Source organism: Bicyclus anynana, chromosome 16, assembly GCF_947172395.1.
Source record: "Bicyclus anynana chromosome 16, ilBicAnyn1.1, whole genome shotgun sequence".
Taxonomy (NCBI): domain Eukaryota; kingdom Metazoa; phylum Arthropoda; class Insecta; order Lepidoptera; family Nymphalidae; genus Bicyclus; species Bicyclus anynana.
The window spans coordinates 14,823,615-14,843,673 of NC_069098.1; the positions used below are offsets into that span (position 1 = coordinate 14,823,615).

The 20,059-nt window shown below is 36.7% G+C and overlaps 2 protein-coding genes and 1 non-coding gene across 7 annotated transcripts in view; 1 reads left to right on the forward strand and 2 right to left on the reverse strand.

The window, feature by feature from the left end:
- Nucleotides 1-8,421, reverse strand: part of LOC112055890 (protein PALS1) — a 185,514-nt gene extending 177,093 nt beyond the window's left edge. For 2 of the 4 annotated variants that reach the window (XM_052886073.1, XM_052886072.1), the window contains exons 1-2: nucleotides 7,739-8,418; nucleotides 5,396-5,511 (exon numbers count right to left, since the gene is read on the reverse strand). In XM_052886073.1, the coding sequence (XP_052742033.1) occupies nucleotides 5,396-5,511; nucleotides 7,739-7,874 (252 nt within the window). In that variant the 5' untranslated portion in view covers nucleotides 7,875-8,418. Of the gene's footprint in view, nucleotides 1-5,395; nucleotides 5,512-7,738 lie in introns of all 4 variants that reach the window. The other 2 variants (XM_052886067.1, XM_052886066.1) reach the window with 2 other exon arrangements.
- Nucleotides 8,422-8,643: 222 nt separating this feature from the next.
- Trnaq-uug (transfer RNA glutamine (anticodon UUG)) lies at nucleotides 8,644-8,715 on the reverse strand. Its single transcript has one exon. It is a non-coding gene; the product is annotated as a tRNA-Gln (tRNA).
- Nucleotides 8,716-9,200: 485 nt separating this feature from the next.
- Nucleotides 9,201-20,059, forward strand: part of LOC112048392 (mitogen-activated protein kinase kinase kinase 11) — a 71,202-nt gene continuing 60,343 nt past the window's right edge. For both annotated transcript variants that reach the window (XM_024085907.2, XM_052886074.1), the window contains exon 1: nucleotides 9,201-10,233. In XM_024085907.2, coding sequence (XP_023941675.1) covers nucleotides 9,540-10,233 — 694 coding nt within the window. In that variant the 5' untranslated portion in view covers nucleotides 9,201-9,539. The remainder of the gene's footprint in view (nucleotides 10,234-20,059) is intronic.

Here is a 20,059-nt window from a genome sequence, read left to right on the forward strand (position 1 = left end):
CGGGATGCACCTCCAATATTTCAGTTGTGTGCATTTTAAGAAATTAAATATCAGGTGTCTCAAATGGCGAAGGAAAAACATCGTGAGGAAACCTTCATACCAGAGAATTTTCTTAATTCTCTGCGTGTGTGAAGTCTACCAATCCGCATTGGGCCAGCGTGGTAAACTATTGGCCTAACCCCTCTCATTATTCTGGTCTATGAAAATTATTAAAAAGTATTTTAGAAAAAACAATATTTTCTTTTGAAAAATACAACCATTCCATCAGTATTTTCTTATGACGTTGTCACGATCAACTATCACCAGTAAACCGACTTTACAGACAACCGATTTTTTAACCGACTTCCAAAAAGGAGGAGGTTCTACGTTCGCCTGTATGTATGTTTTTTTTTAATTTAATTTCACACTACAGGGACAAGTACTGAGCCACCACCTGGCTCAGTATCGTGATGTTTGGAAGTCCCTACAAAAGGCAAACGACTGCATTAGTAAATTTAGGCAAGTAGGCAGATATTTTAATACATATGGAAGAAAAATATTTGCACACTTTAAAATTTTTTCCTTGTATTGAAAATTCATTTTTTGTCAAACTTAGTTTGGTGCGTTTTTTTATAAGTAGTTTTGTATTAAATTTAAAGATAAAATTAAATTTAAATTAAAAATAAAGATAAAGATGCCAAAAAGGAACTTAGAAATCTTTTCTAACAGACTAATAAAGCAATAAAGAAAGATTATCGTAAATATAGACAAGATATAATAACAACAAATCTAAGACAATTCCGAAGCACAAAAAGAGCCTTCAAACAATTAAGGTTTCACAAAACATGGATTCAAAAGCTTGTCCATCAGACAGAAGAAACAAGAACAAGAAAAGACATCGTAAATCATGCAACAACATTTTACAAGGAATTATACAAAAATAGAGAAAAAGAAAAGGAAAGTTTCCCTACTATAAAACCACAAAACGAAGAAACTTTGTCAAACGCAATTAAAGTAATAGAAGACATGGAAGTGTATGAACACTTAAAGCAACTAAAATCAGATAAATCACCAGGGCAAGATGGGCTTACTAATGAAATACTAAAAATTAGTGCACCAGTACTAGTCAAATATTTTACTAAACTATTCAATATGATAATCGAGACAGAAACAGTTCCATTGCAGTGGTGCAAATCCGACATAATACTACTCTATAAAAAAGGAAACCCACTAGACATATCAAACTACAGACCAATAAGCTTACTGGCAAGCACGTACAAGCTATTTGCATCTATAATCCTCAAAAGAATAACTCTCAAAATTGACAATTCTCAACCGATAGAGCAAGCTGGATTCCGATCAGGCTACAGTACCATTGATCATATACAGACTTTAGAGCAGGTGATAGAAAAATATTTGGAGTTCAATAGACCTCTTTACCTGGGATTTGTTGACTATAGCAAAGCATTCGACGGCATAAGTCACAACTCTATCTGGGAATCATTACTATGTAATGTAGAACAAAAATATATCAACATCATTAAACACATTTATACAAATAGTACAAGCACTGTAAAACTAGAAACAAGAGGAGATCCAATCAAAATAGGTAGAGGAGTCAGACAAGGTGACCCTTTGTCACCGAAGCTATTTCTTGCAGTAATAGAAAACATATTTTTTAAACTAAATTGGACTAAGAAAGGAATAAAGGTATGCGGTCATAATCTAAGCCATCTCATATTTGCTGACGATGTAGTACTGTTAGCTGAAACACCGACAGAATTACAAGAAATGATCCGCTCACTTGACACAGAAAGCTCTAAAGTAGGGTTAGAAATGAATGCTACGAAAACCAAGGTAATGACAAATAGCCAAAAAACACTCATAAATGTAAATGGAAATAACATTGACTATATAAACGATTACATATACTTGGGAAAACAGGTATCCTTTTCAAAGACAAGGAACGAAGACGAAATTGAAAGACGTATAAATATAACTTGACCTTAATATAATGTTAAATGACCTAGCATGTGAAAGCGGAAAAGTAGGACTGAAATTAAATCCCGAAAAAACAAAAGTAATGACCAATGGAATTGAAAGCAGCATAATAGTAGGCGAGTCACAGATTGACTATGTTGAAGAATATATATACCTCGGACAGTTGATATCACCTACAGATAATGTAAACAAAGAAGTCGAAAGAAGAATAGCAAACGGTTGGAAAAGATATTGGGGCTTACGGGAAGTAATGAAAGACAAAAACTTACACATAGCAACAAAGAGCAAATTATTCAATGTCTGCGTCCTACCAATCTTAATCTATGGAAGTCAAACATGGGCCATAACGAAAAACATAGCCAATAGACTTACCATTTGCCAACGAGCAATGGAGAGGAGCATGTTAGGAGTAAAAAGAGCAGATAGAATAAGAAACAGCAATATTAGGAAAAAGACCAAAATACAGGATGTGACCTTAAAAGTAAAAAGGCTAAAATGGAAGTGGTCGGGACACATGATCAGAGGAAAGGACAAGTGGAGCAAAATAATTACACAGTGGTATCCAAGAGAAGGGAAAAGGAACAGAGGAAGGCAACAAAAAAGATGGGAAGATGATATCAGACAGGTTGCTGGGAAAACCTGGACTAGAGTAGCCAGAGAAAGAACTGAATGGAGAAGGTTGGAGGAGGCCTTTGCCGATTGGCAAACGGACCTACAGAAAGTAAATAAAAACGAAATATACGAAAAATTTTAAATGTATAAACGATATAGTATTTAAATGTAGGTAATATTTTGTATTGTATATACTATTGTAAGATATCCTTAATAAGGTCCGAATAAAAGGCTTATTTATTTTTATTTTATTTTTTTTATAAATATAACTTGGAAAAAATTCTGGGCTCAAAAAGAAATCTTAAAAGGTGATTATCCTTTAAATTTAAAGAAAATTGTTGTTGATACTTGTCTTCTACCTAGCTTACTTTATGGTTGCCAAACCTGGGTTTTTACACATAAAGCCAAGAACAAAATAAGAACCACACAAAGGGCAATAGAAAGAAGTATTTTAAACATAAGAAAAATCCATAAAATAAGAAGTGCAAGGATTAGACAAAAAACAAAAGTTACAGACGCCCTAAAACATGCATTGACACTAAAGTGGCAGTGGGCCGGTCACATATCACGTTACGCCGATGACAGGTGGACCTTACAATGTACAAGGTGGACAGGACCACAAGGTAAAAGGAATGTTGGCAGACCAAACAAACGGTGGACTGACGACATCATTAAAACTGCCGGGAAGGAGTGGATGAGAACAGCAAAGGAAAGGGAATCATGGAAAAGAATGGAGGAGGCCTTTACCCGAGAAGGGGCTCTAATCTCATAGATATTGTCAACATACTCACCAACTAACATTAATTAAGTATATATATTTTTTTTTTTTTCAAACTAACAATACTAACAAAAATGAAACGTGAAGAGATTTGAGAATAAATGGCTTTTTAATTTTATTTATTTTATTTTATTGAAAATTCATCACCATTTTTAACCGACTTCAAAAAGGAGGAGGTTCTCAATTCGGTCGGTATTTTTTTTTTTTTTTTTTTTATGTATGTACACCGATTACTCTAAGACGCCTGGACCGATTTCAAAAATTCTTTTTTTGTTTGAAATGGTATAGTCCCCATTGCCATCATGTCAAGATCTGATGATGGGATCCTGGAGAAATTGAGGGGAACTTTCGAAAATTATATGGGTGTCTAGTGTGTTAGTATACTTTTACATTTAGTACTTTTAAGCACTACAATTTCATGAAGGTTTAAAATCGATCTGATGATGGAGCCATAAAATAGACGAGGAAACTCCTCGGCGATTTACAGCAATTACCTTGTGTTTGGGCTTGATTAATTTGTATTAATGAGAACTTTCCACATAGATAGGTTGTGATTGTCATTTAGGGGTTTGGTGATGAAGACCAAGGACAATTAAGGGAACTCCTTAACAGTTTACAGCAACTACCTTGTGTTTGGCCTTGATAAATTCGTATTGCTGAGAACTTTCTACCTAGATGAGTTGTGTCTGTTATTAGGGGTCTGATGATGAAGACCAAGGTCAATTAAGGGAACCCCTTAACGGTTTACGGTACGGCTACCTTACGGCTACCTTGTGCTTGGGCTAATTTGTATTGCTGAGAATTTTGTACCTAGATGGGTTGTGACTGTCATTAGGGGCCTGATGTATTCATTTGAGATGAAATTTTACACTAAAAATGGAAAAATAATAAAAATTTTAATAAAAAAATACAACCGACTTCAAAACCTAAAAACGTACCCACTAAACTAAAAAGTGAAAAATAACATCATAATATGTTCTACCTGCTGATCAGTATGAAGGCGGTGCTTAGCCGGTGTTGTCTTAATTTAAGCCATTTCTGACAGGACCACATGAAACAACACTGTCTGCAAAATCTAAATCTATAAGATATTCTCACATGGCTTGAATTAATACATCACCGGCTTAGCACTGCCTTCATACTGATCAGCAGGTAGAACATATTATGATGTTATTTTTCACTTTTTAGTTTAGTGGGTACGTTTTTAGGTTTTGAAGTCGGTTGTATTTTTTTATTAAAATTTTTATTACCAGCCACTTCCAACTACAAAAAGTAGATACAAGTTTTATACCAATTTACAAACCTCGATAAGTGTACAAATTTTTAAAATGATGGTATACTTCAGTTCCTTCTTAAAATGCACACAACTGAAAAGCTGGAGGTGCATACCCTGGATCGGATTCAAACCTGCGCTCACCTAATCGAAGGAGTAGAGAGAGAAGAGTACTCTGGGCTATCACGGCTCTTTATTTATATATTTATATCATAGAGTAAAGAATAATAGGCAGATAGATTTTCAATATTATTCAAAAAAATGGCGTCTTATGTTTTAAATGTTTTAAAAACTGTTCACTAAAACTAAAGAAATATGATGGAGTATTTTTTTATTGTTTATTATATTAATTTACATAATTGTTGTTAAATTATGAAATACGGACACCCGCGACTTCGTCCGCGTGAAATTTAGTTTTTCACAAATCCCCCGGGAACCATGGATTTTTTCGGACTGAAAGTAGCCTCAGTTAATCCAGAGTAAAATCTATTTCCATTCCAGATTTCAGCCAAATCAGTTCAGTAGTTGCGGCGTTAAAGATCATACAAACATCCATACAAACTTTCGCGTTGATAATATTAATAGGACAAATTATGAAAAAAGTTTGTATAAGCGGATGTCAATGAGACGCGTGACGTTTGATTTTTTTATGCATTTCACCGGCTTCACCACGCTGCTTGTAAAGACTCATTCTGGATATTCTTTATTCTGTGTTTTATATTAAAAACAAAACATAGCCCTGCAGAAGTTACCTCATGTATGTGGGTAAGCACCTCGGTGCGGGTCATGTCCTCCAGCCTCGTCTCGTTGACGTCCATGATCTCGTCTGCCAGCTCCAAGTTCTCCCAGTTCCCCGCTGAAGGTGACCCTGGACAACGACATAACAGAATTAGTGTTTGTTAAGCTATTGCATAGTTATTATCGCGGCGACCGAATCACGAAATTCCGTAACAAAAATAAACCTAACACCCAAGCCATGTATCAAGTTTACACATTCGATCCGATCGTCTTGATCATCAAGTCGATCAGATCTGTCATTATACTTTTTAAAGTTTTCGAAGCGTTAGCGTTTATAGAAAGAGAATCGATGTGCCATTTAGCTACAGGCCCTGACCCGAGCTGGGAATCGAACCCTCTGTTGAGAGCCCCACTACCTACTACCTTCGCCAGAGAGGTGACTGAAAGTGACTATTCTTCTTCTTTTTAACGGAATAAACTGATTGATCCTACCCCCAGAACAATTACAGAAGGACCAGTATCTCACCCAAATTCACGAACAAAATTCCCTGTCATTTACGGAGGAAAAGGACCTCATAAGTGGTGTATATATATTATACTAGAAGAACTAGAAGTTTTTACTCGTTTTTTACACCATTCAACAACACAAAAATTTAGCTTAACTTAACGGACCTCTTTAACCGAAAAACACGATTACAACTTTGAGACATCGCATTAGATCATTGATGATGTACTTTGACAGAAAAGTAACGTCTAGAGAGGCAGGTCCTATACAATAATTGGTCTGAGGTAACCAGACCTAACAGAATAACCTTCGCCAATATTACAGCTCACCTGCGTTGGTCTAGTAATAAGCTTATATGGTTTTGAATAATGAGGTCTGACTAAAATATCTTGATCTTCAATCCTTAATCTTCTTTTGTTAGTGACATCTCCTATCGGTTAGCAATCATTAAGGCTAATTTTACTTTATTCGCTGCCCTAAACAATGATCTGGTGCTCATATTATTTGGAGTTTCTCATTACATAATTATATGATCCGGGTATTTGAGTTTCCTCATTTGAACTTGCCGCAGAACCTCTCTTGGCTTTCCTATTTTATGCAGCACAGTAGTATTTCGTACACGAGCCCTAAATGATATTCGCAACATCCGCCTGTAAGCCCACATCTCAAACGCCTAAAGCTTACTACACATCCCTTGCGTTAATACCAATAAATCAACCCCATAAAGTAACACAGAGCAAACGACGCGCTACTATTATCCTCAGGGGTATTTTTAAATTGCGACACAGAGATCTTCAATTCTCAACAAAATCTCTCCAGCCCGGACTTGAGAAGTTGGCACCGCCGTGCCTCTGAGAATGTTAAGCCGTTGGTTCCGATCATATCATTTATCATCAAACCCGCCAATTCGCATGGGAGCAGCGTTCTAAGCTTTCTATCTCTTTTTGGTGTTAAAGCTCTCTCCTTCAAGTAGGTACTTAATCACTGCATGATAATATTTTATTTTCATGTTCAATAATAGTCACTAATTATTCGACGGGATCACATGGGAGATCGTGATCAGGTCTTTTACCGATACCTGCAGGATAGCACAAAAAACGCCATGTCCAGAAAAGCACTGTGTTAGTCGATATGACATTCGGCCATGCCTACTGCTGGTCCATTGTTCCAGAGATCGAAAATGAGGCGGTAAGTCCATCTATCTTTAGACGATGTATCCCATTCATTTTGCCAACTCGCTAAGGTATTTTGTGTTCTTCAGACCGTGCTTTTAGCAGCTAGCAGGTCAGGGATGGAAGTTAAGTTTGCCAGAACCAGTGTAGCATCAGTGGATACAATTTTGTAGGCAAAGCAAACCGTGAGCATTAGTATACGTTGTGTATTCAGTACTTGCTTTTATGCACAGCAAAGAGGAAAGCCCATTGCCCATCCACGGCCCAGGCCTACCCTTACCGCCCGGTAGCTTACTTATAACTAAAAAATATCTTGATAATTCTACTTTAATAATGAAATCATTACATTATCAAAAAAGTTTGCTCCAACGTTTTACGACATGTATAATTTGTCTACAACGGGGACAAGCTAAGATCTTTGACTATACCAGACCTTCGTCATTTTATAAAAGCTTGTCAGCTTATGCGCCTACAATAGATAAGTACCGTAACCAACTGTGTTGTTTGAGTTGGACCGTGGTGGCTTTCGAGGAAAGCAGGTTTCAAGAAGCCCGACCCTCAATCACCTGATCATAAAGTATATATTTATCGGCACAATATGAGAAATGATATTCCCTTCGCCAGTCACTTGGCACATAGATACCTACCAAAAATGTGTGGGTGTGAATAAATCTACTTACCGTATAATTTAATTTTATTGTCCTTGGTCTGCACAACAATAATGACATATCCTTCTAAATCCACAGATTTGCACTTTACAGTTGTCATTTTGTCGATAGCGTTGATTTGGGTGGTGGGTGCGTTGAATGAATTCATTTTGTACGGTTACAAAAATAAACCTGACACGAATAACCTTCTAATATGCTAAATTCTATTTGTTAATCAATTTATTTTGTTATTTTTACGAATCGTACCAACGCTTCCGCCAACACCACTTCAGCCAATTTCTTTTCAAAATAAAACTATTTGAAATAAACATTTTGTCGACAATTAATAACATAATCTAAACATCAGCCGGGTGGTAGAAAATCAGTCATTCTGTTGTCACTTGCACTAAATTGTTACACACGTCGATTTAACACAAGATTAGCGAACATTTTCACGATAAATGCTTCGATTTTTACTAATTTTCCATTTTCGCGAACGTTTTGTAGATGACTTGACGGATCTTTTATAGGTTTTATGTCACGTTTTACAGTTTGTGAGGTTGTTATTAATTGTTTTTCAGTCGTTTATTACGTTTTCCACCATTATTTCGGTCGCTAGTTTTCCGTGCGTGTTGTTCAGGGGATATTTTGGTTTATTAAACTAAGATTTTAAGGCGTTTTGGCGTGGTTTGAGCTTGAAAATCGGTCCCACGTCCCGCGGGCTGGGTGGTCGCCGCGAATGGATACAGCCATCCCACTTTCGCGCGATCAATAAAGCTCCCTTCCCAGCATCCCTATAACACCTACAGAGAACTAACGCGCAAGTTGTCAAAACTCTTTACAGATTTCTTATGAATTAATACCATTAGTCTTTTTTAATTAAAGGAAAATATCGCGTATCTACGTATAAAAAAATAAAAAGGCAAAAAGTAAATTCAAGGTCCCACCGAGATTTGAACTCGGATCGCTGGATTCAAAGTCCAGAGTGCTAACCATTACACCATGGGACCACTCATTTGCTAGGGTGAAATAAACGTATATAAACGGAATGGTTGTTTAATATAATTATTTACAAATAAATAGCAACAATATCGATTTCAACTAATGAGTTTTCTATGGTAAATAATAATTTATTTTATATCAGAATTAAAATTTCCAACATTTTTATTTTTTTACTCTAGATGGCACACCTAAATAGACCTTTCTTCAAAGACAATAGGCACCTAAATGTCTTTTTGTGATGCTATCGCCATCTATACTCATTTAGATGTATTTCGCGTAAATTTGTGTTACCAGACGTATAAAAATACAATTGAATTTAACATCAATCTTTTTTGTATTTTAGTAATAATGAAAACATTACAAAATTATTGTATAATTTTAAATAAATTAATTATTTTATTTTATAACTGTATAATATAAATATGGTAATACTACTAATTATTTGTCTGTGATATGTCAAGTGATAAGAAATAAAATGTGGCAACATCAAATGACAGTTTGTCACTGACTTCGCTTTGGTGAGGTTGTCATTTCGTCCATCTATCGAATAATTTGATAGGTGAGAGGAGATTAATTAACATCATCACAGCGGGTCACACAATAATTTAATAATTACGAAAACGATCGCCGCGATCGCGCCAACGAACGGGTGGCTTGGTTTATCGCTGGGACATACCGCCATGATCGATGTGGGAAACAAAGATGGCGGAATAATACGGTGATCGTAAGCAAGACAAGTGTCGTGCAGTGTAGTTATGTGCGGTGGTGGGTGGATAACGCAGCGTTGTCGCGGCGCCTGAGCGTGGAGGAGGGAGATGGCGCGGCCGGGGTGATGCCGCCGCGGCCTGCGGCCGGCCGCTCGGCTATGGCGGCAGAGGAAGATCGTCCGCCGCTCGCTCTGTTTACGGCCGTCTACGACTATGCAGCGCAGGGGGAAGATGAGCTGTCCCTCCGCAGGGGCGAGATCGTCGAGGTGCTCTCCAAGGACGCGAACATCTCCGGGGACGAGGGCTGGTGGACGGGCAAAATCGGCGATCGCGTCGGCATTTTCCCCGCGGTGTACGTGACAGAAGACGACCCTCTGGCCGTCAGTTCGGTGATAGGGGACGTGGACCCTCCTCGGGTGTCGTATTCGGAGCTGAAGCTCGAGGAGGTGATCGGCTCGGGCGGCTTCGGGACGGTCTACCGCGGGTACTGGAACGACGAAGTTGTGGCTGTGAAGACTGCACGACTAGCCAACGAAGACATAGAAGTTATAAAGGAGAGTGTGTTGCAGGAGGCTAAACTATTTTGGATGTTGCAACATGAGAATATAGTGTCGTTGAAAGGTGTGTGTTTAGAGAAGCCAGATTTGTGTTTGGTGATGGACTATGCGCGTGGTGGGCCTCTGAACAGGGTCCTGTCGGGGCGGAAGATACGGCCCAGGATACTGGTGGACTGGGCTATACAGGTGGCCCGCGGGATGGCCTATCTCCATTTTGATGCACCTATATCACTCATTCATCGAGACCTTAAGAGCTCTAATGGTAAGTAATAATACATACTTTAATTTTTTACCATAAGCCTAAAAGACACACTTGATAAACTTGAAAACTTGCATTTTATATGAAGAGACTTATGCCTACATTTTTGTTATGTTGTATGTATTATGTTGAACAAATATTTTATCCTTGTAGTTAGTCCATAATCAAAATATTAAATTGTTGCTTCAGTAAGTTACTTTTAAAACAGTACAACTATTACTATGTGTATTAAAAAATGATAAACTTTATCAAAATAGGGAAACTATTAGCTGTAAATTACTAAATTTCCTTGCCCTTTGATATTGGTCAAATGTCACTGACCTTATGACATTTAACCTGCCAATGTTGCCATCTGCTATTGATCAATTAGTGTTGTACCATGATGAGCAAACTTTGACTAAATTAAAAAATACCGTATGACCTACTTTACCACTATGACTGTTAAAAAAACCAGGATAACTTTTTATGGACATCTTATTAGCTAAAAGGTATGGAATTCTCAGTGTCACGGTTTTAAAAGTCATTAATTTTTTTATGGCTCTCATTTATTTATTTGTTCTCTTTTTTTAAAATTTTAACAATCTTATAAATAGAAAATATAATACAGAACACTATTAAAAACTATTTTAGACCAGTTTTAGAAGAATTTTACCCTTGTAAAATGTTTTTCTTGAATGAAAGGTAACTTGTATTCTTTTCTGTATCCCTAACAAAGTATACGCTGGCCCAATACGGATTGACACACTCAGATAATTAAGGTTTCCTCACAATGTTTTTCCTTCACCGTTTGACACAGTTTAATTTCTTAAAACACATGCAACTGAAAATTCCATCTTTGTGCATGCCCTTAACCAGATTTAAACCCACATCCTATAACACTATCAATACTAGAAAATATATCGACACTAGAATATCACAATATAGACTGTTAGATACACATGCTATTTAATTTCGTACAATGCACTTAATTGAAATGTGGGAGGTGCATACCTTGAATATGACTTAATTCTATGCCAAATCGAGGGCAGAGGTCATATCCACTGGGCTATCACAGTCAAAACTTTATGTGCTTGTAAGTACACCAGCAATTTAAGCAATGCACAACAAAGATTTTCTAGAGGGCAGTCTTAGGACTATTCCAGGTTTTCTCGGCTCCATGAACCCCTGTTAAAATTTCCAAGTGACAGTGGGAACACTGCCGTCGAATGGTGAACCCCTAGGGTTTGTGTACCCCACTTTGAGAAACCCTGGACTATTCCACCCACTTCATGTGGTATAAGACACAGGTTGCTGCTGTCCTGACAGTGTTCTCCCTTCAAACTGTAGCAATGTGAACCTCACAATATCTTCTATGGTGAGGTATTGAAAGGGATGACAGTAGTATTTCCCTGGGTATATGGCCTAGGCTGGTATACTATAGCTTAAAGATTTTGTAGGTACTCTAATAATAATATCTTCATGTTTCCTGTGTTTTTGCTTATTATCAATATCAACCTATTTTACAGCCCATAGGGCCAGGCCTCCCTCCTTATAAGAGGGGGGATATGACGCTTACATCCATCACACTGCTTCAATGTGGGTTGGCAGGATTATGGTGATATTGTTAGAGTTTGGGACTGATGGCATAGCAAGCTCACTTAAGGCACAGGGGTGTAACACTACCAACTTCCCAACAAAAACAAAGAAAACCTCAGTTGGTATTTCCATGACCCGGCCCAGGTTTAGAAATCAGGACTTCTTGATCCCAAGCCACATATGTTCTGATTCAATCCCCGGCTGGTCCAATTGAGATTTTGTTAATTGATCCAGGTCTGGAAACCAAAGGGGCTCCTAACAAGTTAGCTTGCTTGATGTAGATTTAGATTTATCCCCTTAGTTTGCATCATCACTTACCGTCAAATGAGATTGTAGTCAAGGGTTAACTTGTAAGTAATTGTAAAAAAAAGAACATAGACTAACCATTAGATCAATAAGGCAGTTACGCTTATATCCTCCAGTAATTTCCTCTTAATAAATTAATGTAATTAATATGTACATTTACTTTTTTCAAGTGATATCAAATTTAATGAGATTAATATTATAATGCTAAGTAATGTGGAAACAGGTTTGTTTGATGGAATATAACTTCCTAAGCACATAAGCAGCTGTAATAAATTATTTTATAATTGTGTTATGTTTATTTTAGACATCAAATGTTGTAATAATCTTTTAAGAAATAATTAATTCAACTCACTTTATTAATACATCAGTACTACATATAAATAAAACTGAGACATCTGTCTGTGATTTTATAAACTTTTTTCTGTTTGTCTTTGCTAATCTCTGGAATGCCTGAACCAATTTTAACGGGTGTTTCCCTGGTAGGTAGGTAGGAAATCAATTATTCTCTCTTAAACAATCACTGTCACATGTATACTCATTAAATTGTAACGGTGATAAGTAAACTTAAAACTATGATGGTTAAAAAATGTGAAAAACACAGGAAATTCCATTAAATTTAGCATTTCCAGAAAAGAGCATAAACTGTTATACAAAAAATAATTCCCAAATCACAGAAAAGAGTTCCCAGATCTGGGTTTTTATATTTTGCTAAATTATTCTTTTTTATCTCCAACGACATACATTGTACCTACGGTACATAGACAAAATTCAAAATTCATTTATTCCAAGTAGGCTCAGTTTAGCACTTTTGACACCTCAGTTGACTATTTGTAAAGATTCTACCACCAGTTCAGAATGCTGGTTCTCGATGATCACTGTCATTTGCACAGCTCACGGTTCTTACAGAAGATTATATGAAAACTTATCAAATAGTTGCTCCCCATTTAGCATTAGGAACAACTATTGTGAGCCGTTTTTATGAAAGTAAAGGAACAGTATAGTACAGTGTATACTCGTATGTCTCTGTTTATCTCCCAAATTCCATCTCAGTTTATGAAAATTTTACTAAACATTTAAAGAGATTTGCATATTGAAAATCATTACAGAGAAAGATTTTACAAGTTAAACAGTGTGAAGGTGGTTGTGTCCATATTGCAATGTCAAGTAAGGCCCTTATGCAACACTGGCATTATGGCATTGTTCAACCCACATGAGGTTCTAAATAATGCTGCTCCCACACATAGCTATTAATCAAAATTAAAATACACACTTAATGCATTTCATATCTGACCTCTTGACTTGTCAGAATATTGCATATGTATTTTAGTAATTGGCGACCTCCTGGTGTGCCTTATCTAAACATGAAATGTTACTGGCAGTATTCACTTTAATGTTAGTTTTCTTGTTAACCATACAAATGGTTTGAGAGCCTGTGTCAATTAACAAATTAGTATTAGTAGACAATTAGGATGATGAGGATGATTCAGGTAAATTAGGTCAATGTTAACTAATTAATACATAAAAAACACAGATTTTCAGGATACTATTATAAAACATAAAATCAATTCTTCAAAATACAAGATACAAGAGTTGTTCATTTAATTTTAAAATTAAATGTCACATTAAATTTCTTTTACTAGATATAAACAATCAACACATTGCCAGCTCGGAAAAATGAAGATCGAATCCAACTCTTTGTGACAGACAAAGTAAGAAAATTGATTTTAGAAAGAACTGAACTTAAAGGAAAACTAATAAAAACAGACTCGGAAAAGAAACGCTTAAAATATCTTTATAAAAAAATAAGGAAATCTCTAAAAAAGAACAAAGAGGATTACAAATTAAAGATATTCGAAGAGGAATTGAATAAAAAGAGATCTGTAAAACGAGGAAATAGACGTCTAAATAATACTAAACAGTGGATACCAACTCTAAAAAGCTCATCAGGCACCATCACTACAAATAGAAACAACATTATTAGGGAAGCTACTAAATTTTACCAAAACTTGTACAACACGCCAAATGAAATGGGAAATAACATAAGAAAAAATAATGTAGCAGAGATCCCTGTTTTTCTAGAAAGTGAAATCCGACGCGGTTTAGGCTCCTTGAAATGTATGAAAAGCCCAGGTGAGGACAACATAACGAACGATACTCTCAAAGCAATAACCGAGCCACTAACTCCTATCTTAACCGAATTATTCAACGATATTATGAAACAAGAAAAAATACCGGAACAATGGGAAACTTCTATTATAACATTATTATATAAAAAGGGCAACCCCGAGGATATTAATAACTATCGTCCGATTAGTTTATTACAAGGGTTATATAAACTATTTACGAATATAATACTCTTTAGGTTAAAAAAAGAGTCCGAGATCCACCAACCCCGAGAACAGGCAGGCTTTCGAAGCAAGTACTCTACCTTGGACCATATTTTTACTCTACGTCAAATTATGGAAAAATATGTAGAGTATGGAAAACCAATTTACATAGCGTTTATTGATTACTCCAAAGCTTTCGATTCAATTTTTTACGAATCCTTATGGTGCGCTTTGAGAAGTCAAAACATTGCCGAAAAATACATTAATGTACTTAAAGAAATTTACACAAAGAGTAAGGCAATAGTGAAACTGGAAAAGAGAGGAAAAGCCTTCGAAGTAAAAAGGGGAGTAAGACAAGGGGACCCAATCTCACCTAACCTTTTCACTGCTCTCCTGGAGTATATCTTTAGAAATTTAAATTGGACGGGATTAGGAATAAATATAAATGGAGAATATCTAAACAATCTTCGCTTCGCCGACGACATTGTCTTATTAGCAAAAGATCACGAACAGCTTCTATATATGATTAATACTCTAGATTCCCGTAGCAAAGAGTGTGGCTTAGAAATGAACCTGGAAAAAACTTGCGTAATGTCAAATAGTGATCAATTAAAAGTTTCAATACAAGACAAAGATATTAAATATGTAGACGAGTATGTGTACTTGGGACAAAACGTATCCTTCAAAGGACACTATGCTGATGAAGTCGAAAGGCGGATTAAAAAAGCTTGGGCCACATACTGGTCCTTAAAACATATATTTAAGTCACGTATGGACATAAAAATGAAGAAACAGGCAATGGATTCTATAGTAACGCCAACTCTTTTATACGGTTGTCAAACGTGGCCGATTACTAGAGACATAATTTATAAAATACAGGTTTCCCAAAGAGCCATGGAAAGGAGCATGCTAGGCCTAAAAATTAAACATAAAATTAAAAACAAATTAATAAGAAAAAGGACAAAAATCATAGACGCGGCAAAACTGGCATGTCTTCTAAAATGGCGTTGGGCTGGACACATATCAAGAACATCAGACGGGCGATGGACAGAAAAGGTACTGCACTGGTACCCACGTGAAGAGCGCCGGTCGAGAGGCCGGCCGCGACGACGCTGGCGCGACGACATCGTCGACACAGCAGGGACTATTTGGACCAGATTGGCGAGAGACAGGGACAGATGGAAAAAAATGGAGGAGGCCTATGCCCAAAAATGGGCGTTCCAAGAATAAATATGACAATATAAATATTAAAAATAAAAATTGACGAAATGATAATGAATAATGACTGAGAATTTTCTTTCTGACACAAACATTTTTCTTTGAAATTAATATTAATCAAATTAAGAATTGACATGTTTAATAATAATTATTGAAATGAAATGTTTTATTTTTATTATATGTTTTTTTGTAATTACTTGGAAATAAAGGCTATTATTATTATTATTATTATTAGATATAAACAATAAATATTTCATTTGTTTCAGCATATTAATCAAAATGTTCTAACCATTCAATACTTTTATACAGCCTTTTGTACCACCCTTAAAAGATCTTCAAACAGTGTAGTAGGTAGTTACTCGCTGAGTGGCAAACGTGCATCCCTCCCTTGGCACCCTTTCAGTTTCAATCAACTGAAAGCTTCCTGTCGTCCGCTCGCCGCCTCCCGCTGACGGGATGTTGCGCTGATTTAATAATTATCAGAAGTGGGATAGGGGATGTTTTTCAAATTAAACAACACTGTTTTGTCTTTATTTTGTAATTATTAGGTTTTGATTTATTTATTACTATTAAACTGAATTCAATTGCTGCATTCGCTTTGTAACAAGAGCAACGTCCCAATTCAGGAGTAACAATCAATATTTCTTATTTAAATACCAAAATCTGATCCAAGACTCAAACCCATGAACCTCATGATCCTTGGCCACGTACTAACCACTGTGCCACAAAGGTCATTAGTAACATTAATTCATTAACATAAACCCATATTCAGCTCACTGTTGAGCGCGAGCCTCCTCTCAGAATGGGAGGGGATAGGCTAATGCACCTCTGACGGTTTCTATGCGACATCGTACCGGAACGCTAAATCGCTTGGCGGTACATCTGTGGTAGGTTGGTAACTAGCCACGGCTGATGCATACCACCAGAGCAAGTGGGTAATTGTGTAATTTGATGTGTTTTGTTTGACAGCTCCATTTAATGAAATATACGTCAAATAAATGTCAGTAACTAAAGTGTAATGACTCATGAACTTCATTGACAACTGAACAGGCTGTATGGTCAACGATCTTTGCCTGTTCCCGAAATAATGTTGGGGACAAATTAAAAAAAAATGTCATTAGATTTATTGTCAAACGCATCCGATCAAGTTACGCAATTATCCTGCCGACCTGAGTGAATTTAGAAAATACAAAATCCTAAACTGACACTAACTAGGAATCGAACGCAATACCTCAGTTGAGAACCACAGCACGACAGACTGCGCGAGAGGTCGTCAGAGCTACTCGTATGTAGTAATGCATATCTTACTTGATTCGACGAATTTAAATGTACCTATTCAACTTAATAACACTTGGCAATGGTGCGAGAGAGAATAATGCTGATTGCCCCGTGATTACCACTCTCGTTTTACAAATTGCTCTCGCATTTATTGCCACGGAAAAAGTGTAAAAACCTACTTAATGTCGCCCAACTTTTACCCTTTGATATTTCTCAAGATAAAGGCAGATACACATCTGCGAATTCAGAGAGCGAACACAGTAGTTGCCTCAGATGGCTGATTCTTTGAGGGACTGCTTAATTTTCCGAATTTCGGAAATGAATATCCACTGTGCAGTTTTCCTCTTTAAACGCTTTTTATTGTTTAACTAGCTGAGGACATGCCGTTTCACCCGCGTAGTTCCCGTACCCGTAGAAATACGGGGATAAAATATAGCCTACATCAGGGATAGTATCCTAATAGTAGTATAATTAATAATAATTAATCCTAATAGTGATTTTTTTTCCCAATTAGTACAGTAGTTTCGGAGCCTATTCAAACAAATAATCAAATCTTTCTTCTCTATGATATTAGTATAGAAATATAGATTAAATACACTATGATAGGATTTTTCTATATTAAGATAGAACCTTAATGCGAGTGATTTCAATTGAGAACTTATAACTACTCCTACGATTGTTTTAAAGGCAGTGCCAAGCCAAATTAATATACTTATTAGCATTTCTGAAAATGCTGCCTAAGAAAAGTAAATTTAAACGGCTTTCCCTGGGAACCAGTAAAAGCTTATTTATAGACACTTAGCAAAATGTATGTTCGCGTAAGATTTAAGAAAAATACATATTCCCCAACATGTGTACGTCCGTAAAGAGTGAAAACCCACTTAATGTCGCCCGCCGTTTACCCTTTAATATTTCAAAAGTTCATATTTCACCAGCGAAAAGTTATGACCCGCGGATGTTTTATAGTTCCACGGAAAATACAACTTTTCCGAATTAAATGCCACTTTGTAATATTTCTCTTTGGTGTTGTTTTCGTGTATGTATGGTGCTTAGTTTTTTTACTTACATAAGTGACTTATTAACAAATAGCCCGCGATTTCACCCGCGTAGTTCGCGTTTAGGTGATAATAACAGGATACAATATAGCTTATGACATTCAAAAATAACGTGGCTTTCTAGTGGTAGAAGAATTTTCAAAATTGGTTCAATAAATCTAGACCATCTATACTAATATTATAAAGCTGAAGAGTTTGTTTGTTTGTTTGTTTGTTTGATTGAACGCGCTAATCTCAAGAACTACTGGTCCGATTTTAAAAATTCTTGCAGTATTAGATAGCCCATTTATCGAGGAAGGCAATATGCTATATATTATCCCCGTATTCTTACGGGAACGAGAACCACGCGGGTAAAACAGCGCGGTGCCAGCTAGTCTATAATAAATCTAGACCATCTATAATAAATCTAGACCATCTATAATAAATCTAGACCATCTATAATAATATAAAATATCTCAGCATTCCATTAATTTAGCGTGTTTTGTCTCGAGAAAATTACCGAGCGGAGCTTAGGGCTTATGATTCGGGTGTAGGGTTAAGAAAGAAATAAAAGAAAATATTACTTTATGACATGCCAACACTCCCCGTCTCTGCTCGTCTTGGTTTCTCGGCCTTGGGGAATTTTGTTGACTCCGTAAATACCATCCATGCTGAATTAAAACAATAATTGCTACAATTTATTATCGGTTAAATCGTTAAAAAAATTAGTCAAAAATGCCAAGAGTCAGTCAATTTGTAGGTGTTTGCGGTCATTATGTGCGTGGTTTTTCTTGTCACCTTTTAAATGTTTTAGGTCATACGTATATTTCTGCCATGTTTTTTAAATACTTCTTTATAGTTAGTGCATACCTGCTTCGCCACTTATTTTTTTTTTTGGTAGTGATGTTACTGACTTTTTAATGGGACTACAGAAGCGTGCTCTGGCAGACCCGACGATTACAAAAGCGTAGAGCGAAACTCTTAGCCCTCATTCGCACGAGAGTTTTTTTAACGGACGTTAATAAAGCGTTCAAATATAGTATGAAGTTAAATGAAGGTCTATATTTCCAACGCCTAAAATTCAAAATGCAACACTGCTCAAAAAAAGCGTCGTGTTTTAAAAACGTCATGTGAACATATGTTACTTGGGAATGCATTTGTTGTATTTGAACGCTTTTTAACGTCCGTTAAAAAAGATTTCGTGCGAAAGAGGGCTTAAAATGTCAGCTTTGAAACTATGACCTCGGCTTCTCTACTACCAGTTCAGAAGGCTGATTCTACTGAAGAAAGTGGTCAAGTCAAGTTGTTGAAAAAATAAAAAAAAAACATTTTTCGAAACAATTGTATAACATTAAGTATAGCTTGTTCCGTTGGTATAAAAAAAATTCGCGGTGAGATGTCGTGTATCGGTCAACTTGTCAACATGGGGATTTTCCTATCGGCTACATGATACTTGTCTTGCGAGCTACTAAGACAGTACGTGTAACACGAAACGCATATATAGACATACTTCTCTGCCTCTAATGGTGTTTCACAATGGTGTATCACCCAGATGGCTGATTCTAGAAAACGCAGTGTTGGTCAGTCCCCCACCAGGTGGACTAACGACGTCAAGCGAGTCGCAGAGATTCGCTGGATGCAGGCGTCTCAGAATCGTGATGTGCGGAAGTCCCTACAAAAAGCCCATGTCCTGCAGTGGACATCCGTCGGCTGATATGATGATGATGATACCACCATCATTATCAGCATCCATTGGCTCCTTGTAGCCGCTTGTAGTCTATAAGGTCGACCAACATTGCGCTTTCCTGTACGGGGTCGCCATTTCAGCAACTTTAGACCCCAACAGTCATAGTTATACTAACAATGTGCCCCTCCTATTGCCAACTTAGCTTCGCGACTCGGTGAGCTGTCTCGTTAAAATAATTGTTTGACTATCACCATTAGATCACCACGGTAGATGTGATAGCCCAGTGGTTATAACCGCTGCCTTCGATTCGGAGGGTGTCGGTTCTAACCCGGTTCGGGGCATGCACCTTCAATTTTTTAGTTATGTGCATTTTAAGAAGTTAAATATCACGTGTCTCAAACGAT